The sequence below is a fragment of the Euprymna scolopes genome, chromosome 8 (assembly GCF_053919585.1).
Source record: "Euprymna scolopes isolate OS-2025 chromosome 8, ASM5391958v1, whole genome shotgun sequence".
Taxonomy (NCBI): Eukaryota; Metazoa; Mollusca; class Cephalopoda; order Sepiida; family Sepiolidae; genus Euprymna; species Euprymna scolopes.
The window spans coordinates 21,865,982-21,893,140 of NC_136489.1; the positions used below are offsets into that span (position 1 = coordinate 21,865,982).

General features: G+C 32.5%; 1 protein-coding gene across 2 annotated transcripts in view; it reads left to right on the plus strand.

Moving 5' to 3' along the window:
- Positions 1-26,878, plus strand: part of LOC145283504 (U5 small nuclear ribonucleoprotein 200 kDa helicase-like) — a 137,135-nt gene extending 110,257 nt beyond the window's left edge. For both annotated transcript variants that reach the window (XM_080132336.1, XM_080132337.1), the window contains exons 34-44: positions 108-310; positions 3,521-3,671; positions 5,903-6,050; positions 7,919-7,995; positions 11,024-11,111; positions 13,622-13,743; positions 16,189-16,332; positions 16,428-16,604; positions 20,813-20,973; positions 22,306-22,387; positions 26,048-26,878. In XM_080132336.1, the coding sequence (XP_079988462.1) occupies positions 108-310; positions 3,521-3,671; positions 5,903-6,050; positions 7,919-7,995; positions 11,024-11,111; positions 13,622-13,743; positions 16,189-16,332; positions 16,428-16,604; positions 20,813-20,973; positions 22,306-22,387; positions 26,048-26,311 (1,617 nt within the window). In that variant the 3' untranslated portion in view covers positions 26,312-26,878. The remainder of the gene's footprint in view (positions 1-107; positions 311-3,520; positions 3,672-5,902; positions 6,051-7,918; positions 7,996-11,023; positions 11,112-13,621; positions 13,744-16,188; positions 16,333-16,427; positions 16,605-20,812; positions 20,974-22,305; positions 22,388-26,047) is intronic.
- Positions 26,879-27,159: the final 281 nt, after the last annotated feature.

Consider the following 27,159-nt stretch of genomic DNA (forward strand, 5'->3'; position numbering starts at 1 on the left):
CAAATTTCACTCCTAAAAAAGAGACAGGATACATGATTTTGAAAGATTTGGAAAGCCTGACAACAATGTTTACGTTTACTTTTCTTTTTCTTCAACCTGATGAAAAGACGCTGAAGGAGACCATCAGTAATGGTGTAGCCTATCTGCACGAAGGCCTCAACGATGCTGAACGCAAAGTGGTTGAGCAACTATTCATGATCGGAGCTGTTCAGGTGGTTGTTGCATCACGTAGCCTCGCATGGGGCATGACGATGTCTGCACATCTTACAATTGTTTTGGACACACAGTATTATGACGGAAAAGCACATTCGTAAGTTGCATCATAATTTTTTATGTTATTGTTTTCTTGAGAATGTTTTAGTTTTGAACACGGTAAGAAACTGCTGCTAGTGTGTCTGCGTCGGAAAACAATGATGAAGATATTCTGTTGTCTTAGTCCTAATAATTAAAATTATGTGTTTGAAAAAGTTACGAATGGATGAAGTAAGTTCAAGGAATTTCTATTAATCAGCAAAATATTACTACTATCAACTGAGAGAAGAATACATGTATACACATTATAACTATGTATGAAAGTAAAACTTAGAATTGAAGATAGGTGTTGCATGGCGAGAAATGATATGGAAAAAAAATAAAATAGTTGTATAATGTGAATCTATAGATCTGATCATCTCAGAGGAAGATTAAAATTGGACCACATTAGATGAGACTTTGCATGTATGTTAGAATAATGGATGCGAGTTTTTCTGTTGGTAGATGTAGAACAGTTGAGGTAGTAGGGTCAATTGATAGAAGAAAGCCAATAGAAACATGAGAGGAAGTGATAAAGATGGATTTAAGAGAAAGAGGGATAGATAAAAACCTGGTCAGAGGTAGGTTAGTTTTTAAAGTCAGTTTCAGAAAGCTGTCAAACATATGCCAGTATACAAAATAAACATTACACCAAGTCTGATAGTGACATGAGATGAACTTAGTAATGAGAAAAGAATGAATTTTGTTTGGTTCTATTTGATAAAATATTAAAGAATTTACAACCGCCCCAGGGTGAATGCCGAAACAAGTACCAGTGCATATATTGGTCAATTGTGGGTCAGTGCACACACACACACACACATCTACATTTATTTAATATTTTGGTACAATGAGACCTTGATACAGGTGCAAGATGGTGAATGGTGTTAATGGAATGTATGAATGAGTGAAGAAGATTTTAAAAAGTGTTGGTCAATAAAGAACGTTTAATAATGAAAATATTTTTTTCTTTTTAATGTCTACAAACTGTCAAATGTTTATCTAATATTTTACTTATATATGACGTCTTCACTGTTTAAGATGGGGGTGATCGGTAGGGTAACCAATCCATAATCGGGATTTATCAATTTATAGGACGGATGTTGAATATTGCTATTTTTATGGAAGTAGGGAATCAGCAATCGTGGGAGTGTATTCACGGGACCATTAAAAGTAAATTTAATGAGAACGCCGAGTAATAGAAGGTTTCACCAATCCACATCTTTACATAAAGAAATAAAAATGAAATCTGGAAAATAACGATACTTGACAAAGAATACAAAATCACATTATTAAAATGAAATAAACATTTCTTTACGTGTTAGGAATATGAGTTTAAATCGTTCCAACAAAATATAATGAAGGATTAATGAAGTGAGGATTTTGTGAGGTTAACATGAGGCTTGAAATTACTGATATTTTTATGATAAGAGTTTCACATGTGGGTTTAAGATTCATTGTGTCTATTTTTGAGAAGAACACTCCATAAGTCATATAAGCGGATATGTGTGTGCGTTCATATCATAAAAACAGTAGTTCAAAATAAGATTGTTTAAAAGTAGACTTAAATCCTCACTCGATCTGCTAAATTTCCACACTGGGTATTAAAGTTCATGCCTGTTGCATATAAAATCATGACGAGGGTTTTAACATCTCCTGTGGACGAAATTTCCTCGACACAGCTGGAGAAATTGAAGAGAAAACGTTGGCTGTTCTGTGGCATTCTTGGTGATGCTATTTTATGTCTAAATAGACAGAGTTTCCTCAAGCATGTGCTTGTTGTTGAGAATTTGGAGGGAAAACTAATTTGATTTTGGTGGGTAAATCTTTGTATACAGGCTTTCTCGAATGTTCCAGCCTGTTTACTGTATGTATGAATATACATGAGGGAGTGTAACATAGTTCCTTTTGTTTTATGTGTGCATATGGTCGCATCACAACATCATGGTCCTGCGCGTTCTTCGTACGCGTGGGTATATCAAAGCGGTGATTGCTGTGAAATGTTTCTGTCTGGCATTTATTCCGGCTGGGCATAGCAGAAGAAAGAATCAGTTGTTTTTAACAAATTCATAACTAGTATGATGTTAGACACCTGCATTTTTTAGAAGATTTTTCTTTGCCAAACAGTAGAGGAATTACGTGTGAACTGATTTGCATGTTTAGACAAGGAAGAGATGTTGTTCAAAGTTGAAAATTCCGGTTCATCTCTGTTTCAATTTTATTAATTTTTTTACTGTTTTTGACCAAGAGGAGAGAACCACTCAAAATATAAATATCATAACACCTATAATTATACATTTTCTATTGTGAAATGTGAACAAATTCATTGTTTTAACAAAAAAAAAAAAAAAATGGATTATATATATATATATATATATATATATATATATATATATATATATATATATATTAATTACATGTACCCAAGGGTAAAAACCAATGAATATAATGAGGTTATTGACAGTGCTCAATAAATATGTTAAATGTACTAAATATGTGCCAAAGAAATGTTTATTAAAAGATAAATTTTTAAAATTCCATTAAATTTGTCAGAATTATTTGCTTTCGGATGTTTTAAATGTTTGTCTCACTTGACTACATTTTTATTGCAAATCACAATGAAACATAAAATATCTCAAAGGTATTTAAAAAATTCCCAGTTATTTTCCTGATTAAATTGGTTTGATAAATTAAAAAAAAATTTTTTTTTTGTACATTTGCCGCTTGTTTACATTAATGTTCTTTTAAACGCATTTCAGGTGAAAACATTATCACATAATTATGTATTTTGGTGAAATTAGTATAAATCCTTAAAATTACAAAAAATGGTCCAGCAGGTGATGTGCTAGAAGTATTTTAAATAAAAATCAGCCATAATTATGTTTCCAAATATTGTTTGATTCACGTCAAGTGTTATCTACCTTGTTTGTCATGCTGAATTGGTTGCACAACTCTTGCACATCAAAAAATAATTAAAACTTGATAAGTTGATAAATTCTGTTTTTACTTGTAATTATTTTTCTACTAGATCATTTTTCTGTAATTTTTATCATATTCCAATTGTGCCATGACACAAGTATGTAATAATGTTTTCACCTGAAATGTGTTGGTTTAAATGATCACTAATGTAAACAAGCACCTTGTATTTTTTTTTAAAATTGCTTCTCTCTTCCTCCCTGAAATATTTGTTTTATGTAAATGCTGAATGTTTTGGTTGTTTTATCTGCAGTTATGAAGACTATCCAGTGACAGATGTTCTTCAAATGCTTGGTCATGCTAACCGACCCTTGCAAGATCAAGAAGGAAAAGCTGTTATCCTTTGTCAAAGTTCAAAGAAAGAATTTTTCAAAAAGTTCTTGTATGAACCTTTACCTGTGGAGGTAAGTTTGAACTTTTCTTTTCACATTTTTTTGTAGCCTGGAGAGGTCATTAAGAGATCCTGACACATAGATATAGTATATAAAAAAGGTATTTGTATTTGTAATACCACTAATAGCAATGGCCAAAGACTCTTTATCTGAAAGCACATCTTTTAAACTCCTCGGCCTAACGTTCACAGGAAACATGAGTTGGAACAATTACATTAAGAGCATTGCCAGGAGTGCTGCGAAAAAGGTAGATTCTCTCTACCGTGCTAGAAAGCTACTGGCCCCTGAAAGTATCCTGTACCTCTATAAGACCACCATTTTCCCATGTATGGAGTATTGTTGTCATATTTGGGCCGGTGCATCTGCCACAAGTCTCTCACTCCTAGACAAGGTTCAAAAGAGAGTCGCCAACCTAACAGGTCATGAACTATCATCCAAGCTTCAGCCTCTGTCCCATCGACGCAATGTAGCATCCCTCTGCCTGTTCTACAAGTACTTTAATGGTGAATGTTCCGACGAGCTTCAAGCACTTGTACCCCCTCTACGTAAATACCCCCAACAAACCTGACAAGCAGTACAATCCCACCCCTTCACAGTAGAGATCCCTAGATGTAAGAGAGCCTTCTTTAGTTTCTTCCCCAGAACCGCTAGACTTTGGAACTCCCTGCCAGGTTCCTGCTTCCCCAACTGTACTGACATGCAGAAGTTCAAGTGTAACCTGACGTCTTGCTGCCTAACTCCCCATCTAGTACCCCTGTAGCCTGTGTCCCTAATAGTAGGCCCCTACATCAAAGTGGCAATGTGCCTTGTTTGGGGTGAAAATGTAATAAAATTTTTTTTAAATACATGCTGGACAAGAGTTGCAAGATGGCGTATTATGAGGTTTGTCACACATACCACGAGAGTGATACATCTTGGTATATTTATAAGTTTGAGAGTGTTCATATATTGTGTATGGATGAGTTCTTACAACACTAATGTATAAAATTGTCTTGTAAGATTTTAAAAGTTGGATCTATTGGTTGGATGTACTGGAGATATTGTCTGGTAGGAACAAATGTATTTGACACGCACCTGACTAAAATAAACAAACCCACGTTTGACAGCAAGTGAAACAATCCTCATATACATCGTCTGAATGTTAAACCTGGTCTGATAGATATTGTCACAGAAATACGGAAATAGAATACTGTCTTTTTTAATGAAATGGAATATTAAATATATTTGTCGATATTAATTTTATAAAATAAACAACTGAGTTTTTCAACATTACATTGTTAAGCATATGATGATTAGCAACACATGTGATGATTAGCAACACAGATGATTTTTGCGATTAAAACCATGTCCGTTAAGTACAAAATAAAAGAAAAATATACAAACATTATTTTCACAATAAGAGAAAAACACTAGATGGTCCAATTTCAATAATTGACAGAGAAGACGAAACACCATTATGAGCGTTTACAGGATGAAACAAGATGAGTACTGATTGATGATTGCATCCGAAAAATCGACTCCGTCAATTCCTGTGAATCGTAGTTCTTCACTTTTCCACATTCTTTCACATTGTTACGTATAAAGTTATTGTGTAAGATTTCAAAATTTTGTCCTACTTGTAAATATCTGGGTCAAATGTACTGAAAATATCATTTGACACAAATGTACTTGACATAGACACGCACCTGGCTGCAACAAACAAACACCTGGTCTAATGTCAGAAATAAAATACTTCAAAATCAATTGCAAAGGTTATACTATCCAAATTGGATAAGCACCCTTTTTTATCTTAAGTAATAGAATAGAAATAGAAGCTCTTATCAAAAAGAGTATTTTTATTTTAATTAAGAAATGGTTATATTTTTTGTTTATTAGCAAAGGGCAATGAGTTACTTTCCTTTTAAATATAAAATGTTTCATTTTTGGCTAAGAAATGGTTACATTTTTGTTTGTTTGTTTGTTATAGTTTATCTCAGAAGAAATAAGAAAGGGCAAAGACTTATTCCCCTTTTAAATATGTAATATTACACTGTGAAGGTTTCATCTAGAAAATAACAATCTTAAAATTTAGTTTGAGAAGTGGTTACTCTTTTTTTGTTTGTTATAGTTTACTCAAAGGAGATAACAAAGAACAAAGAATTACTCCCCTTTAAATATAAACTGTTTTATTATTTTTTTAGATGAAATCTCTTGTGCAATTTTGTTTGAGAAACTATTACATTTTTTTGTTATTTATCCTTCAGAGTCATTTGGACCATTGTCTTCATGATCACTTCAATGCGGAAATTGTCACCAAGACGATTGAAAACAAACAAGATGCAGTGGACTATCTCACTTGGACGTTCCTTTATCGCAGAATGACACAGAACCCTAATTATTACAATTTACAAGGTAAGTTAGAATTGGCCTGGCTGCTTCTATGTAAAACTTTTTGAAACTTCTGAACAAAAAGGAAACGAAATCAAAAACAGTTAAATATAATAAATGATGTTTTAGTATATGGTACAGCCACATTGAAAGAATAGATGAGAGTTCTTGGGTTAGTAGATGTAGAACAGTTGAGGTAGCAGGTTCAGTTCACAAGGGAAAACTTGGGAAAACATGTGAAGAAGTGATAAAAAGGGACCTTAAAGTTCTGAATATTTTAGATGAGGGCTCATTTATATTACTTGTATTGATTAGACTATTGCTTTCATCTTGGGTGTTATTTCTGCAACATTTCGGTCTGTTTGGCCTGAGGTCGGTCAAAGGCCGAACCAAACTTTGTACAAATAATGCTCAAGATGAGAACAATAGTCTGATCTATAAAAGTAATATAAAAAATGGACCTGACGGATAAATGAAGATCTGGCCACAAATAGGTTACTTTGGAAATCAATTTCTATATCTAGGAAATGTAATACTTCCTGGAATATCATGGAGACAAAAAGTACATTCTTATCAAAATCGATAATTTAAAGTTCAACCAATTGTTAAGGACATCTGTTTGGATCTTCGTTATGAGTGAAATTTGAAATTCAAAATATTGAATTTTAAGGAAAGCCAATAGTATCTACTTAGTTGTCATGTCACAATAATGAATATATCCAAAAATTATGAAAAGCAGTAAGGTAGAAAATTAACTAATAATGAAAATAGTTTTTGAAAAATCTAATTAAAATTGAGTTTTGGTAAAAAAATAATAAACAGTTTGAATCATAACAAAAAGGAGGTAAATCTTTTCTGAAAACAGAAAATCTTAGGCCAATTTAGCAAAACTCAATTTTCACTAGTTGTCTTTAAAAACTGTTTTCATTAATAATTAATTTCCTACCTTATTGTTTTTCATAATTTTTTTATATGTTTTCATTATCGCAGCATCACAATTCAGTAGATATCATTGGTTTTAATTGAAATTCAATATTTCTAATAATGAAGAGGCACCCATTTTTTTGTTTGTTTTATTAATTTCAATTTTTCTGAAAAAATCCCTATTATATTACATAACACTATTGCAAGAATAAGAATAAAATCTAATTATATCGTCATTGTCCTCAACCAGTAATGCTGATAAGATTTCTCTTGTCATATTTTATAGAAACTACTCTCGGCAAAATTTTGGCATGCTTACATTGACAGAATAAGAAATATTTTGAATCTTAACTTTTGCTTCTTTTAATTTTTATAAAGTAGAGTATTCTGGTTAGTTTTTTTTGTTTTTTTTTTACATTAATATCTTAATTCTGTTTGAATTCAGTATTTCATTCACTATGTTTTAAAAATAAATGTGTTTCCAATTGATTTTAGCTGGCGCTATCATACCAGGCTGTTTGAAAATACCAGTTTTATGACTTAAAATGCACCAACAAAATAAATAAAATAACCAAACACCAGAAACAAAACATCGAAGATGAAGATATTAAGAATTTGTAGCATAAAAACTTTTACCAAAATGATTGAATCCAAAATAACTAAACTAAACACCATGAATAAATGTTTGAAGCATAAAATAATTGGATTTGGCATGATCCAAAAAAACTTGATACGCTGTAAAACAAAAGAACGAAACCAAGCATGATGTTCAAAGATATAAAGAAGCATGAAAATTATTGCACATTAAATAATACGAAAAAAAGTTGATATGCTGTAAAACGAACCAAATCGATTTTAATATTCTCATATTTAATCCTATCAATATTTTTGTTTTGATTGCTAATATCATAGAGTAGGAGTCCCTCATACCACTAAAAAATCTCATTTATTTTTTGTTTTTATTTTAGGCGTTTCACATCGACATTTATCTGACCATTTGTCTGAACTTGTAGAAAACACGATCAATGATTTGGAGCAATCAAAGGTAAAGATTACTTTTTATTTCATATTTGAATTCTACATACAATATAATACAACTTTTAGTTTTAATTCTTTTGCTTTTATTCAGAGATGGTAAGTAATTGCAGCCATTTAATGCTATGTTTGTTTGATTTCTATTTTTAGGTTTGTAATCATTTTTGTTTAATGATAATTTAGCAGGCTCTTAAATAAAATGGCTGCCAATTGTGCATTCCTGGTTACTGCAAAATGTAGAAGACTAAACTATATTGAATAAATAAATTTAAAAAGTGAATGACTGTATAAATATTAATCAAATCAAACTTGTGCTGATATTTTGTCTTTAGCAGTAGACTTCTTCAGAAGACAGCAATTTTAATTACAAATCTATATAAAAAGCAAAACAGCCGTGAGCATTTTTGTATGTCCAAGAAAGGCTTTTTTTTTTTTTTTTGCAGGGTTTTCTAACAAGGTTACTATTTTGTGAGAACTTATACTCCTTAGATTGTAATATCTCCGATTTGTGAACGGGCATCATCTCTATCTTTATTTTGATCGACTTTTAAAAAATTCCCGCCATTCCGTCCTTTCCAATGTTTGTCTTTTTCGTATGACTAAAGCGAAACTGATCAAAGCAAATGCACTTGCCTGGCCTTCCCAGCTGGGACATCCAGAAAAGCAATCAGCTTTGATCAATGTGGGGGAAACCCTTCATATCAGACAATTGCTATTCATTTGGACACTTTTTGGGGGGGAGTTGGTTTTCCCCAACATTGTGGAGAAACAAATAAATAAAACGGCAGAAAGTCAGACGTTCATTTCTGCGCCTGCATGAATTCATTCACTTAACTATCCATTTCTACAAGTCAACTTTTTGCTTGACATCGTTAAATTTGACCGCTTTTCATTTCCAATCGCGTCATAGCGTAGCGTTAAGATGCCACGTTTTCTTTCAATTTCTTTTCCGCTTTTGTGTCATGGGTTCAATCAAACCTTCCTACTAACACTTTTTTTTTTTTTTGCTCAACACACACCTACAAACACCCAGGCAACACCAGGCACCCCTGCTAGTTATTATATAAAGGGTAAATGTCTTGCTAAAACTTAAAAAATACACAACAGCCACAAAGTTAGTATTATTTTAATTGTCATAACTCTGGATGTATAATATCTAAAAATATTTAAAAAAAAAAAAAAGCACAAACAAACAAAAGGATTCATTATTTGAGGATCAAATAGTTATATCATTTAATATTATTAAAATGTAAACACATCTTTTTGGTACTTGTACAATTTAATCAAGACATTAAAAAAATGAAAATATAGAAAAACAGTTATATTGTACGTATCCGTTTTGGACTGAAGATCTCAAAAAAAAAAAATTTCACTTAATTTGATGAAGTAGTTTTTTTTTTTTTTTTTTTTTTTTACAGCAGAAAAACACATTCTTATGAGAGTGCGTTGAAGTCAGCCATTATGGAATTTGTTAAATATGCCATGGGGAGATAACTCCAGTTAAAACATTGGCTCTCCCTCCCCATCTTTAACACTAGCTTTTCTTTCTAAAAATCAAATTTTTTGCTCAGTATCATAAATTGTTTTTTCGCTGTAAAAAAAAAACTACTTGATGAAATGAAGTGAAATTTATTTTTAGAGAACTTCGTTCCATAACGGATATGTGCAATATAATCTTTTTTCTATATTTTCATTTTTTTAATGTCTTGATTAAACTGTACAAGTACCCATTTTTTAACTAAAAGGAAATAACTGATTTTTTTTTTTTTTCAGTGTTATTTCCCTTGCTTACAGTTTTAAAAAGAAAGCTGCAACGACTTTTTGAATATAAAAAGTTTATAACTTTAATAATAAAAACTGTAATGTTCAACATTACAAAAAAGAAGGAAAATGATAATTGCAGAGTTGTAATGAAAACATAAAAAAATAAGGATGAAAACATTTAAAAAAAGAAGTCTGTGAGAACATTTTTTTAAGTTTCCTTAATGTTATAAAGATTACATTTTTAAAAACATTGACCACTTTTTTTATTAATAAATCTTAAACATAAAAAAATAGTTTCTTCAATAAAAATTCCTTTTCTTTTGTAATGTTTTCGCATTTTGTTTAAAAAAAATGTAAATGTAATTACATCTCTTTTTTTCTTACAATTCGTTGCATAATTTCTAGCATTCCAAATTCTTGTATGAAAAATGAAATCTCTTAGTAAAATGGAGTTATCTCCCTCATCACAATGATGAATTCTCGAAAGGCACCCAGTACTCTCTATGAGGTTTTATTAGACCTTTATATATCTTTTTTATATATCTTTTTTTATGACGTTTCTGAATTTTTGAGATGAGGATTGGTTATTTGTATTATTATTCATCGGACTACTGTTCTCATCTTGGACCTGTGTCGCAGTAGTTAGAGTACTGGGAAAAATCAATTGTCAAAGTGATATTCTCCTGAACGTTGAAGGTTCAGCCTCATTATGGGCTACCGAAAAATACATTTGCAAATTACTTAGGACCTCTATCCAGTCATGGCTGACGGAACAAGAGCACGCTAACCTCATGAAGTAAATAAAGGGTTCTACTCGAAATTCCTTCCAAATTCCCAAGTTCGATAGAATCATTCTCGACTTCAACAAGATACACCTGAAGAAGGTCGGAGGTTATATCAACCAAAACGTTGTGAAAACCACACTCAAGATGAGAACAGTAGTTTAATATAAAATGAAACTATCATCTAAAATTCTTACATTTAATTGTATTTGGACCTTTCAAAAAATTAATTTCAATTAAAAAAAGCAATCATAGAATTTCCAGAGAGTCTCGCTAGTATTGTTATAATAAATATATTCCTTATATTGAAATGTTGATCTATTAGAGTTATACATCTTTAAATATACTGTTTGAATTTCCTTGGAGAACCAACTACATTTTTGTTTATTCTTATTTCAATAATGCAAGAATCTAATTCATAATTTGTTGTCTTTTGGAAATATTATTTTAAAGTTGTAGAAACTTATTCATTTTTTAAAATTTTTTATCAAGTGTATCAGCGTGGAAGATGAGATGGATGTCGCTCCCCTCAACTTGGGCATGATTGCTGCTTATTACTATATAAACTATACAACTATTGGTAAGTATCAACTAGTCTTCTTCTTCATCTTCTTTTTCTAATTTTAATATCTAAGATGCTGCCAGACTCAAGATTTTTTTTATTGTTTTATATAAGAATAAGTTTTAATCGATTTGGGTTCATACAAATTCAATAAGTACTTTTAATACAAAAAATTTAAGATAGTTCAGTTTTTCTTTTTGTAATGATAACTGCTTGAAGTAAAAACTACTCGAAATAAAGATTGATCTGCATTTAAATTTATAATCTAGTGTACAGAGTGGAACGATAAAATTGTCGCCCTAGAAAAGATGACATGATTCCATTTCCATTTGTAGTGTAATATACAGACAATAGTAAAAAGGAAAGCATGCAATAGTTGCAATAATTTAGGAAAAATAACTCCATTAAGAACGGTCACCGATGACTATAGGAGCTGTCGGAATAAATATTAGTGTGAGAGCTAAAATGCCTGCAACGTCTGTAGATGAATGTTTTGAGAGAAGCATCTTACCTAGGAAAGAAATTTTAAAAGGTAATGAAACGTACACATATTTTCTGGAAACATGTATGAAAAATTCGCCTAAGTTGCATATGAAGATTTTGGTTAAAATTATATTCTGATCATTGAAATGAAATTTTTTGTTTAAAATTCTAATCATTGAAATAAGGTTTAAAATTATATTCTGATCATTGAAATAAGGGCAAGATTGACTTGACTTTATTATATAGATGATTTTTAATAGATTTGAAACTTGGAAGATATAAGCATGAATGCCAAAAAAAAGTAATGCTGTTTCTAAAACCAGTTAAATTATCTGCCTTACAATTGAAATTGGTATTCCAAATTTGTGACAAATTGACTGATAGACAAAACCTTAGATTGAAATATCAGGATGCATCTAAAAAAAAATATATATATGTGTAAAAGAGATTTAGAAGGCTGTCACAATGCGAGGAATGAATTATAGTCGCTGTTGGTAAGAGGAGACGAGAACAAGTGGCGATTTACAAATCAATAAGTACATACACATATATATATATATTTTTTATATATATATATTTATTCAGTTGTATGGTAAAATGTCTTACTTGTAAGTCTATGCGACGTATACCATTATTAATTTCGGAAAAATTTTCCCTTTTCAAATGGTTTGCGTAACAGGTTGATTCAAAGCATGCTGGATGAAGGGCCGGAAGTTGTGTAGCTATGTGAGGCTTCTAAATCTCTTTTACACACCTATCCAACACAATGCTTCAAGCAAACTACATATCAATCCTAAAAATATATATATATATATATATATATATATATATATGGTGAGATTAAGAACATACGTTTGATGAAAAAAAATGATCGGCTCACTCATTTGCATACAGCTGCTGCTGCTATATGCACATCCACGCTCTGTTACATGCTGGGACTTCAGAGGAAGATAAAATCTTGACAATACAGAAAAATGCATGCAAAAGAGGAGACTTTGTTGGTATGGTAATGTTGAAATAATGGATGTGAATCTTGAGTTATTTTCTTTAATGATTCGATTGGAATACAAGGAGGAGCTGGTGCAAGTCTGATTACAAGAATTAGGAATGAATGGAGTTAGGTCAAAGAACTTGTGTAATTACTAATCAGCAGAATGTTAGCACTGCCAACCTACGGAAGATTACAGGCATGTATATATTTAACGTTACACACGTGTTAATATATAGACACGGTCACAAGAGAACAAAAGAACAGGAAAGAATTTGACTTTCGTTTTTTCATTAGAAACAACAGATATTTATTTACAGGTACTTTCCAGAATTATGCCTTATCTCTTGTTCAAAAGTCTTATCGTACTCCAAAGTGCTTAACAAGACTGCCGTATTGAACAAGTGATATTCTATCTTTGTCCGGCCATGTATAGGACATGCTTTTACCTGTCACTCTTGACTCACGGGTGTCACACATTTATTTCTATTTCATAATCTTTTTCTTCTCTTTGCTGTGATGCCACTTTGCACATGGCTTGGTCATTTGTATACAGCATCCACGATCTGTTACATATACAGTGTGAAGATGTATGGAAGTGAAACTTTGGCAATAAGGGTTGAGGACATGTGTTGCATGCAGAGAAATAATGTTAGAACGATAAGATGGATGTGTGATGTGAGTCTTAACAACAGGCGGAGTTCTGAGTGCTTTAGGGAAGATTAAATCTGGACAGTATATAAAGATGTGTGTAAAAGCGTAGACTTTGATGGTCATGTTTAAAGAATGGATGAGAGTTCTTCAGTAAATAGATATAGAATAGTTGTGATAGCAAGTTGAGTTCATAGGGGAATGCAAAAAAAAACATGGGAGAAAGTGATAAGAATAAATAAAGATGTGACTAGAAATAAATTTGTTTGGTAGTCAATTTCTAAAAGCCACCCAACACATGCCAGCATGTAAAACTGATGTATTTTATACAATTATCTCATAAGTATGTTTTTTTATATAATCATTATGCTAGATGTGTTGTATAAATGTTTGTTTTATTTTTCAGAATTGTTTAGCATGTCATTGAATGCCAAGACCAAAGTTAAAGGTCTCATAGAAATCATTTCCAATGCTGCTGAATATGAGACCATTCCGATCCGTCATCACGAAGACCAAGTCATGAAACAGGTAATGTTGTGTTCAGAACATTTACCATTCTCTAAGAATGTCAGATTCATAAACATATGACATTTCTAGTAATATACTTTTTTCAATAAAGAGAATGAAATACTTACCGTTATCGTAAAGGAAGATGAATATATATATATATATATATATATATATATAAGAATTTTTCTATATTCCAAAGTTCTATAGTTTTATTCATCTTACCAATCATTTTTTTCCAAACTAACAAACTTCGATATATTTTACATGGGGAACAATCATTATTTGTGTCAACATTGGATATTTTGGTTCATGGATGTATCAGAAAAACCAGAAAGTTCTCAAAGAGAAAAATGCATAGTGATGTAATATGTAAAATTGAGAAAGAACCAAAACAACAGATATTGGTCCGTTTTCAGTGGGTGGCCATCCTGTTTTATTAAGAAAAGCTATCACATTACTACCGTCATAAATTCTATAAGATTCATTTTTCGTTGAAGGTTACAAAAAATACTATACATACATACCCTCTGTTATATCTTAACAAGCAGAGCTTCTAATTTCAAAACGATTGGTATACATAAAAAATAAAACGTTTTCACAAAACCTATATGTATATTTTTGAGGAAATATGTTTTTATCTTTTCTCTAAATGGTGTTCAGACAGAGTGCGTCCTCAAAGCTATTTTTGCCTTTCATTTTATTGAGAATAAGATGGGCTTGACTCTGCGTCCCAATCCACAGAATTTCATTTCACAATTCTCAGTAAATTAATCTCAGGCAGTTTTTTTTTTTAATTTTCAGGCTCTGAAAAAAAGTTTACTTTTCTTCTCCCTCAAACCCGTATCTCTGACTGCCGCTCTCAACAGGAGAGTCCCATGCCTTCACCCTTCATTAGGTCTCTACCTTTTATCATCACTCATGTGGGAAGGTCCTTCCTCTTCTTGCTTCATTTGTGTAATCAAAGGTTTTCCTAAATGCCATTTAGTATAAGTAAAAAAATAAATAAATTGGTTATCTTGTTTTTACTATTCAAAGAAACTCATAATATCTGGCCTATATTTTGGGTGACCCACAAACAAATCCAACGATCCCCTAAGGAATTAGGTCAACTGTTTTTCTTAACAAGGGTGGCATTGAGATCAGACTTGTCAAATTACCAAAAGGCACCATTTCTGACATTTTTTTTTAGATATCTTTATAATCCAAGATGTCAACTTTTTTTAGCAAGTGGATTTTTTTTTCATGAATATTCGTGTCAACCAATTTACTGTGGAAAATAAAACAGATTTCTGCTTAATCAATTCATTATATTCACAAAAAATTGTCCGTGTATTAAATCAATATCATAACAATCTTTTATAACAATGCTCTTTCTTTCCATCATCATCATCGTCATTATTGTCACATCCAATGACACTGTCACACATGAGGGCTTGGGTTAATTGGGTGGCGAATCAGATTAAGAGGTTAAATGCTACCCTAGAACTGGGTGTACCTACAAAATATTAGGGTAAAAAGCAAAGCCTTTTGTTTTTCTTTCATTTATTTTAAATATTAATTCAAAGTCTAAATTTAAACAATTAAAGCTGAGATTTTAGAAGCCAAATCCCTGCCATGTTGCAGATGGCAATTTTTGTAGTATTAATGATATGCTTAAGAGAGAAGAAAAAATGCATTCTCCCGAAATTCTGCACGCTCTTCCAGTTTCTCTGCCTCCAACTGGTTATTAATTTATGTCAGAATGCAGAAGCGTGGAAATCGACTTTAATTTATTATAAAGAAGATATGTGTATATACTTGAAATAATAAAAATCTAAAAAAATATGCAAGTATAAGGTGATGGTGTGATATCAGAAAGTATTAACATTTTACAATAGTTTTTGAAAATAATGTTTTTTTTATTCTTGAAATTTTATGCATTGCAACCGAGATTATGCTATATTGTGATGCATATCGATTTGAACGATGGATACGTCGTTTTGGATCTGATGTGTAAATATTGAATATCTATAAATGATGTGATGAATGTATGAGTAATCTTTTTAGGAATACCAAAACAACTGTATGTCAATAAAAAAAAAATGTTATCATCTAAAGATTTGGGTTTGTTTTACAATTGACATTGAGCTGCTCCCAATAAGTGTCACAGGGGCATTTATTGGGTGCATTTCTATCAGTATTTTGTTTATTTTCCGAGTTTTGAGCCATTATTGACACTCCAAAAACAGCATCTTCCTATTGACTATCTTGTTGTCAGTTTAACTTATCAACTCAGCATTACGTGTTTTTCAAACTGAATAAACTCTTTAAAATCAGTTAAAACATCAAAAACTTATCCAGGTAGGTAGAAGAGTAACTTGCCTTTGTTGTGGTATACTTGTTTCATTACCACAAAGCTTTTAAAGCTTTTCTGGTCTGTTGTTTTATCTCTATAAAGATTTCCATTTTTATTTTATGTTTCAGCTGGCTACTCGTTTACCCCATAAACTGACCAACCCCAAATATAACGACCCACACATGAAAACCAATCTTCTCATTCAAGCGCATTTATCGCGAATGCAGTTACCAGCAGAATTACAATCAGACACTGAAGAAATTCTTGGAAAGGTTTGCATTGCCTTCATTTATGTTCAAATACTTTTTAAAATGCAACTTGTGTTCAATCAATACGTGTTGTTTGAAATATGTTTTCTTCTTTGCAGGCGGTTCGTTTAATCCAAGCTTGTGTGGATGTGCTCAGCAGCAACGGTTGGTTGAGCCCTGCTCTGTCTGCCATGGAACTTTCTCAAATGGTCACGCAAGCCATGTGGAGTAAAGATTCTTACCTCAAACAGTTGCCACATTTCACTAATGAGATGATCAAGAGATGCCAAGATGCGGTAAGTTCATCTTTTTTTTATTTTTACTTGGGAGTCACCACTTATCAAGGTCCAAAGGCCACTCAAGGATAAGGGTTAATGACTGTAAAGTAGTAGTGTAGTAATCGTTAATGAAGCTAAGGTAGTAGTGTAGTAATCGTTAATGACTGTAAGGTAGAAATTGATTGTTTATATGGATGGCTCAACAAGAACTTGTTTAAATTCGATGAAGGTTACCATGTTGTATTCAACTTGGAAGCAGGCCAGTGGAAGTGTTCCACAAGCGATCAGTTTGTGGAAAGATTTGTTCATGGAATCTGTTTAGATTTAGGCACACTTAGAGAGTGGGGAAAATCATATGTAGGGATTGTAGCTAGTCGAGTGTTTTTTTGTGAAAGTTTGGCAAGGGGACCATAGATTGGAGTTCAGTAGGGCACTTGCCATGAAAATAACAATAGAGCAGAAACAGACTCACAACGTCTCTTCTGTGGGAAAGAAGTTGCAGGGAAGTGAAAAGTGCATCACCTACTAGATTTCAAAGCCAATTTTGAACTTTATCAAGGCAGGATAAGGTGCCCTGAGCAGCTCCTACCAAGATGTAGCAACAGTACTTCATTTTAGGACATACCTGACTCTTCTACAGATAGAGAATTGCATCGGCAGTAAGATATTTATTGAAGCGGTAGAATGATCCAACCATTTTTCCAGCAATCTTAGCAACAGATTTGATGTATCTGTTCCAGTTCAGATCAGAAGCGAAGGTCAGTCTCAGATGCTTGTCAAGACATGAAGCTTCCCCAAGACAAGAGCTATTCATTTCGATTATGGCGTGATGGAAATCGGAGCGATTAGGATGAAAGGAGAGAAACTTGATTTTCAATGCATTAAAATTAACTAGCACCTTTTCTCCATCACATCACGTTCTCAAAATCAGAAGAGAGAGACTCACAAAGATCTTGGTCATTGCTGGCCTTTGAAGTGTTGCCATAGGTTGTAGTGTCATCTGTATATAAATGTTTACAAATGCTTTACGAATATGATTTGGGAGATCATTGATGAAGATCAGGAATAGAGTTAGGGCGAGGATGGAACCTTGAGGGATGCCAGCATTAATACTATGAGTTTTTGATTTCTGCCCATCAACGACTACTCTTATAAGCCTATCAGAGAGAAAGGATTTAATAATTGAGAGGACATTTCCAGCTATTCCATAGCTGGCGATCTTGTGAAGTAGACCTTTAAGCCATACTCTATTAAAGTCTAATATGTCAAGAGCTATTGCTCTAGAAATGAAGCTCCTGTCGAGAGATTCACTAATCCTGTGTTATATAACAGTACATCAGCTGTAGATCTCGCAGAATGGAAACCATATTTCATGTCACTGAACAGGTTATTGTTGACCACTTCTCTTTTTTTTTCCCAACTTTTTAACAATATTTCGAGTTAGAAAAATTTGGGTCTAGTCCAGAATTCCTCCTCTATTAAAACACAAAAATTAAAAAGAAAAATCTATATAATATACGGAGCTTTGACAAAATGAAAACATATTCCAAAAATCACAAATATTGATCAAGTAGTTTTATTTTTGAATAAGAAAATCAAATTTTATGACTAACTGAAGAGTCTTTCTACCATTTTCAAAACAATCTAAAAAAAGATAACTCAAACTGGCAAAATTTATGCTGTAATGCCTATGAACTCCCATTAATCGTTTAAAAATGATTTTCATTATGAAAATAAAACTACTTGATCAATTTACATGATTTTGGATATTTTCGCTTCATCACTGATATAGTTAAAATTTTCGCTTCATCACTGATATAGTTAAAATTTTCGCTTCATCACTGATATAGTTAAAATTTTCGCTTCATCACTGATATAGTTAAAATTTTCGCTTCATCACTGATATAGTTAAAATTTTCGCTTCATCACTGATAGAGTTAAAATTTTCGCTTCACCACTGATATAGTTAAAATTTTTGCTTCATCACTGATATAGTTAAAATTTTCGCTTCATCACTGATATAGTTAAAATTTTCGCTTCATCACTGATAGAGTTAAAATTTTCGCTTCACCACTGATATAGTTAAAATTTTCGCTTCATCACTGATAGAGTTAAAATTTTTGCTTCATCACTGATATAGTTAAAATTTTCGCTTCATCACTGATATAGTTAAAATTTTCGCTTCATCACTGATATAGTTAAAATTTTCGCTTCATCACTGATATAGTTAAAATTTTTGCTTCATCACTGATATAGTTAAAATTTTTGCTTCATCACTGATATAGTTAAAATTTTTGCTTCATCACTGATATAGTTAAAATTTTTGCTTCATCACTGATATAGTTAAAATTTTTGCTTCATCACTGATATAGTTAAAATTTTTGCTTCATCACTGATATAGTTAAAATTTTTGCTTCATCACTGATATAGTTAAAATTTTCGCTTCACCACTGATATAGTTAAAATTTTTGCTTCATCACTGATATAGCTAAAATTTTCGCTTCATCACTGATATAGTTAAAATTTTCGCTTCATCACTGATATAGTTAAAATTTTCGCTTCATCACTGATATAGTTAAAATTTTCGCTTCATCACTGATATAGTTAAAATTTTCGCTTCATCACTGATATAGTTAAAATTTTCGCTTCATCACTGATATAGTTAAAATTTTCGCTTCATCACTGATATAGTTAAAATTTTCGCTTCATCACTGATATAGTTAAAATTTTCGCTTCATCACTGATATAGTTAAAATTTTCGCTTCATCACTGATATAGTTAAAATTTTCGCTTCATCACTGATAGAGTTAAAATTTTCGCTTCACCACTGATATAGTTAAAATTTTTGCTTCATCACTGATATAGTTAAAATTTTCGCTTCATCACTGATATAGTTAAAATTTTCGCTTCATCACTGATAGAGTTAAAATTTTCGCTTCACCACTGATATAGTTAAAATTTTCGCTTCATCACTGATAGAGTTAAAATTTTTGCTTCATCACTGATATAGTTAAAATTTTTGCTTCATCACTGATATAGTTAAAATTTTCGCTTCATCACTGATATAGTTAAAATTTTCGCTTCATCACTGATATAGTTAAAATTTTTGCTTCATCACTGATATAGTTAAAATTTTTGCTTCATCACTGATATAGTTAAAATTTTTGCTTCATCACTGATATAGTTAAAATTTTTGCTTCATCACTGATATAGTTAAAATTTTTGCTTCATCACTGATATAGTTAAAATTTTTGCTTCATCACTGATATAGTTAAAATTTTTGCTTCATCACTGATATAGTTAAAATTTTCGCTTCACCACTGATATAGTTAAAATTTTTGCTTCATCACTGATATAGTTAAAATTTTCGCTTCATCACTGATATAGTTAAAATTTTCGCTTCATCACTGATATAGTTAAAATTTTTGCTTCATCACTGATATAGTTAAAATTTTCGCTTCACCACTGATATAGTTAAAATTTTTGCTTCACCACTGATATAGTTAAAAGTTTTGCTTCATCACTGATATAGTTAAAATGTTCGCTTCACCACTGATATAGTTAAAATTTTTGCTTCATCACTGATATAGTTAAAATTTTTGCTTCATCACTGATATAGTTAAAATTTTTGCTTCATCACTGATATAGTTAAAATTTTCGCTTCACCACTGATATAGTTAAAATTTTTGCTTCACCACTGATATAGTTAAAAGTTTTGCTTCATCACTGATATAGTTAAAATGTTCGCTTCACCACTGATATAGTTAAAATTTTTGCTTCATCACTGATATAGTTAAAATTTTTGCTTCATCACTGATATAGTTAAAATTTTTGCTTCATCACTGATATAGTTAAAATTTTCGCTTCATCACTGATATAGTTAAAATTTTATAATCAGAAATGTCTGAATTTTCACAACGAGCTTCACCCCTCTTAAAACTCAATAAAAAAAAGAAGGTTCTTGATGTCCTCTTGGTAAACATTATTGCATTATAAGGTGATTAATCTTGGGAAAAGAGTTGCATCCTCTCCTACATCTCCATCTGGTAGCTAATGAAAAGGGAGCCCCCAACTATAGTCGACCACTTTACTTTTATATCTTCTTGCAATAACATTTGCTTGTGTTGAAATAAAATTTCATTAATTGTAATTTTGTGTTTAGTTTTTGTCGTATTCACCAATCTTATATTTAAAAAATACAAACTGTCTTGTATTTCTTTGTGCAGAATCATGACACAATATTTGACATCATGGAAATGGAAGATGATGAGCGCAACGAGATGCTGCAGTTGGCAGATGCGGAAATGGCAGATGTGGCTCGGTTCTGTAACCGCTACCCTAACATTGAGTTGACCTTTGAGTTGCAAGACAAGGATAACATAAAAAGGCAAGTCAAACGATCGTTCACAGAATTTCAATTGCACGTTTTTATGCTCTTCTCTTCGTTTAACCTTTTTCCTCCGTTCAAGGGTTGGCGTTTTGTAATATTACGCAAACTCACTCGCCATTTAAGAGAATAAACTATTAGAGTAGAAAGCTTTCTGGTATCTCAGGATGTCTACAGTAAAGGGATGAGATTTTGCAGTGTCGAGTAAGTCGAGGGTATTTATGTCGAGGGGGCACAAGTGTTACAAGTTCATCAGAGCACATTCCATCAAAGTATTTGTAAAACAGGCACAGGGATACAACATTGTGATGATGGGACAGGGATTGGAGCTGGGTTGATGGTGCAGGACTTATCAGATTATAGACTCTTTTTTGGACCCTATCGAAGACGAAGAAACTTGTGGTAGATGCATCAGCTAAAATGTGGCAACAATATTCCATGTCTGGACAAATTGTGTGAATAGTTTTCTAGCATGGTAGAGGGAGCTCAGCCATTTTTGCAACAGTTTTGGCAATATATTTGTTCTGATTTATGTTTTCTGTGAATGAGGAGTTTGAACAATGAGCTCTCAGGATGTTATGGCAATCAGTGATTGATAATGTTGTAAATATTAAAGAAAAGGATTGTGCATAAGCACTGCATTTTGAAAGTATATGAAGTATGTTAGAGCAATATATATATATCCGTCCACATTATCTAGAACCACCAAGCTAGAAAATGAACGACAATAAAAAGGCATTAAAAAAATGGATCCATTAAACTTCATAGATTGAGGAGTCAAGATGGAGAATTTGGAAAGATGTTGCAAAATTGGAAATCTGTACTTTCCAGCAAAAGTAAAAAGTAAACTGATGAAAAAAAACATTTCAAGCAAGAAGTAAATATATTCAGACAACGCTGGCTCTTAGAGGAGATCAGTGACAGAGTTTGACTGAGAAGGGTTACAAGCAAGAGTTAATCTTAGCTGAGATTTTAGAAGCAAGAGATGTAAGACACCATTGATGAGACTCTTACAACACCCACTGTTTGTATCTATGTGTAATTTTTATGTATATAAACATTTGTTATGGATTAAAGCTTTGTGTGCCTGAAAGCTGACAACTAGAAAACGAACTGCCAGTTACACAGCTAAACACTAGAATCTGAATAAGACTCAGAAAATGAAGAGAAACCACATGTTTTCATAAGACGTTATGCATATGAGAGTAGATGAAATGTTAAAATGGTAAAAACATTAATAAAAACATTGTTTTATTATTTAACAGAAATTCACACACAATTATTATTGTCAGCTGTTTGTTTTGTCTAACTTAAAAAAAATTTTTTTTTCAGTGGATGCACGGTGAATGTATTGGTCACTCTGGAGAGGGAGGATGAAATAACAGGACCGGTCATTGCACCTTTCTTTCCACAGGTGAGTGTTCCCTCATGAAAAAACATTAAGGGGTATAATATGAACACAACCATCCATTTAAAAATTAAAATATTTCAGATTTGCATTAAATTTAGTCATTGGCCACTAAATAAACAAGGTTCCATAAATTTTAATTTCCTCTTATGAACCGTAAAGCTTAAAAGCATTTTTTAGAATCTAGAGTGGAACGATAAAACTGTCACCGTAAAGAAAACAACATTACAGTTTTATTTTAAAACTTTTATTGAAAAAATCAATTCAGGTAACTTTATTTTGTGCACGTAATTGATCTTACATCTATTCAATGTAGCCACCTTTAGCCTCAATCAACGCCTCAATACAGATCTGGAACTAGGAGCATGCCTTTTCCACAAATGCTGGCGGGAGCTCGGTGGATAATGGCGATCAGGCTCGCTTTGGTTTTGTAGGAGGTCAGGTTCGTGATGTTCTAAACATATGACCAAACAAAGTAGCAGGTTCAGTTCAGGGAAGGAGGAGAGAGCAGTGAGAGAAACGTATAAAGTTGTAACACTCCTTCTGACGCCAAACTTGGGTCTCTTTGGACGTGTGAGCCAAGGTCTGCCAGCAGCCACCTGATTGAACCAGGGGATCACCACACTCTTCAGCATATCCAGGTACACTTTAGCGTTAACTTTCAAGCAGACCTCGAAGATGTGAGGTGGCATGATGTAGCCTTCACTTGAAATCACACCAAAGACCATAACCGTGGCCAGAAACTTTGTTCGGCCATCAAGTGTTGAACCGTCTTGCAGTTTGAGGGTGCTGGCAATGGTCCTGTTGTCATGACTTGAATCGGTAGAGAGCATGAGTTGTACAGCGGCACATCTCCGATCTTGCATTGTGTCACTTTCAGACATGATTTGTATGCAACTGGCCAACTAGTTGATGGTCTGCCACCAAAAAAGAAAATTGGTTTTCATCAAATGGAAATGGAATCATGTCGTCTTTTCTAGGGCGACAATTTTATTATTCAACCTTGTAAATCATATGATGTATTTTCATCCAAATTTAAAAACAGGATTTGAAAGGTTTAGTAGCATTAAATATTGATTTTCAGTTTTGTAAGTAGACACAAGTGGTGTAAATAAAAAAATGTCTTGGAAGTTTTTTAACCTTTAAAACTATAAAAAAGACATTTAATATTTATATTTTTTATCATATAAAAATCAACAGTAGGTGCCTTGATATGACAGAGATGCATCAGAAAAAAATGTTTCTGTATAAAGCATAATTACGTATGAGACTTGACTTTTTCATTTTAAACTTAAGTTCAAGCCATAAGGCCAGGCATATAAAATCAACAGTTCTTTGATATGACAAGAACGCATTCGAAATGAATGTTTCTGTTTAGAGCACAATTCAAGCATGATACTTGACATTTGCATTTTGAACTTTAATTCAAGCCATTATATAAAGAAAAATAATTTATAAAATCAACAGCAGGTTCTCTACAGTGCAATGTCAACTACAATGTATTGTGGACTGTCACTGCGAGAGGCATGTGAAACTTCCTCCCGGTGCACCACGATGGGTCAGCAACTAAGACGGGCAAACAATCGATTGGATTGAAAATGAAGGATTTCACTGATTTTGATGACAATAAAAATATTAGAGTATGAAAAATTTGTTGATCATCATTAAATCCTGGGCAGCAATAGGTCTCCCTGCTGGTCAGTTGAATAAAGACATTTTTAAAATTATGTTTTGGGGAAATACTTTTAAAGTCTGATTTAAATGTCATTTTGAATCTATGCATAAATATATGTATACTAGCAGGTGTTATTATTGAGTTGATGTTAAATAGAAATAATTTGATGTACCGTACTTTGGGGTAATTGCACCAAGTCCGGGGTAAATGCGCCAACTAGCTAAAAGTGCTCTTTTGGAAACTACGCATATCAAGAGCACTTTTTTTTAGTTGGTGCAATTACCCCAAAGTATGGTTTATACACCACAAAAAACATAGTATTAAGGCTTTCATAACATTTATGTAATATACTGACCTGCTCCACTAGTTTTAGAGCAGTTCCCACTCCTAAGCAAAAGAAGCCATTCCTTTCTCTGCTTTGTCTGCACTTTAAAATAACCTGTTGAAAAATTCAACACATTTCCAAAATTAATTTACTTGCCTCTGCTGTTCAGTGGCAGCAAAAAGGAACACATTGCTTTCTGTAAAGCCCTGGTAATATGTTTGTTTGTATGTACACCAATAATGATGTTCTCGGCTGCACAGCTACAAAGTTGACATTCAGTTTACAAATAAAATTCAACAAGTTGCACAGAGGTGGACACATCGGCAGTGATCAGAGATCAGTCTGAAAAGATCATGGGGTATATTCTATCTAGTCCTGTTACAGAATTAAAATTTCAAATGGCAAGTAAGAAGTGGATTTACTTTTTTTCTACGATAGCAAGAAGTGCACAGAACCAGCACTACACCGCAATCAACAGGGACCAGATCTTTACAGGAATGCTCTATTCTCTATTAATTTTAGGGGCCGAAGATAAAAATCCCTAGCCAAAGGAGTTAGTGAGGAAGGAAGATGCACTTACAAAAGTTTGACAGGAATTTATAATATCTGAAATTATATATCTTCATTCATTCTTTACAGGTTAACTGACCTAGATTTTGTTGGGGAAGATGGGGGGGGGCATTTTTTGTACTAAAGGAAGTAACTGATTTTTTTATCAAACAGTTACTTCCCTTGTACAAATGCATTTCTTGAGGAATCTGTCGCTATATCTATAAAAGTGAAATTGCGTGTGTGTGCATTTTCCTACCAAACTACTCTGTCAATTTTCAGCCTACAAACTCGAGGTTTGACATAAACAGTATTGAGATTTGGGAAAATCTTTTTTAATCAGTTTTCAGCCAGAAATTTGGCTGTCAAGGGGTCAAAGTTCAATGATTTGACCTTTGAGAACTCTACCAAACTCCGCCATCAATTGGGTCTAAACACTTGAAATTTTAGATTTATGTTACTTGGACATGGATCAAACTTTTTAATTTGATTTGAGCCCAAGATAAATGTTATGGGGTCAAGATTGGGGTTAAAGTTTTCAAAAATTTGATCTCTGCGGTCTCTACCAAATTACTCAGCCAATTTTAGGTCTAAACATTTGAAATTTTACATAAAGTGTATTCAGACATAGGACAAGCTTTTTAATCGGTTTTTGGTTGAAAATTTGGTTGCCATGGGTTGAAAGAGTTGCCCTTTTACAGACTCTACCAAACTCCTTTGCGAATTTCGTGTCTAAAGACTTGAAATTTTAGATGTAGGTTACCTGGACATGAGTCAAACTTTTTAATATATATATACATATGCACATAAAGTTATGAACAGTACATAGGACCCAAGCAAAGCTGGGCTGAACTGCTAGTATATTATAAAGGTGAGTTGTGTGCGTGTCCAGCCAAAGAGGAACGGGCTGGGCAAACATGAAAGAGGGAGTTAGTGGAAGACGAGAGGAAAACTGAGGAGTGAGAAGGAAAGAAACAAAGATGAAAGTTTTACACTTTTGCCTTCGCAACACCAAGTAACTCTGCTAGTCTTTAAAAAATAGTCTTTAAAAAATTCTTGACTTTTTTTAATTATTAAATCTGATTTGAAATCTCTGCTATTTTCCATGTTTTTTCAGAAACGTGAAGAAGGTTGGTGGGTTGTTATCGGCGACTCCAAGACAAATTCTTTGCTTTCCATCAAGCGCCTGACCCTGCAGCAGAAGGCCAAAGTGAAACTTGATTTTGTGGCACCCAGTGTTGGCCACCACAACTACGTGCTCTACTACATGAGCGATGCGTACATGGGTTGCGATCAAGAATACAAATTCACTATAAATGTTGCGAAAGCCGAAGAAGAAGATATCAGCAGCAACGAAGAGAGCGGAACTGATATGGATTGAAAGTTCACATCACAAACGTCCTCTTTCTTTTAAGTCGGCAGAGAGAGGAACATCGGAAAAATACTGCATTCTGCAGAAGAAAAAAATGCAAATAAAAAAAAATAGCTTGTTGATGTGCAAGTTTTTTTTATATAAGTTAATTTTTTAAAATAAATTAAGAAAGGAATTTTTAAAAAATATATATATAAAACAATATTAGTCTACGTTCCAGTGACCAAAATTATATTCGTTTTACGGATGAAAACGTTTGTTAAATTTTTATGGACTGTTTCAGTCACAGAAGAACATCCAATAGTCCGGAAAATGAATACAATTTTGGTCATTGGAATGTAGACTAATATTGTTTATTTATATATATATATATGCTTAAAGCATAATCTGTCAAAATGGAGTTGACTTAATAATGTTACTTTTGACAGGGTTTTATTTTTTTTTTTCTCTGATCCCCACTCCCATTTGTCTATTTTTATGCCCATTTATTGAAATACATCTTTTCATCTAAATTCTGTAAATAAATTCATTCACCTTCATTTTGTCTTAAATAAAGCAAATTCTTTCAAAATTGAACACGAATGACTTTCATGTCTTTTTTTTTTATTTGTATTAAACAATGATGCGTACGTTCATGAACACTAAACACACGTGAATATATGAACATGTCCTTGTGCGGCCATGATCATCACGCCTCTTTGTGTTGATCCAAATGAGTTTTGCTTAACCAAATTGAAATACATAAGTTTCTTTTTTTCTTTTACATGGACGTCACTACTTATCAAGGCCCAGAAGCCACTTGGGGATAAGGGTTATTGTGTGTACAGTAATCAATAGGGTAGTGTTGTATTATTCGT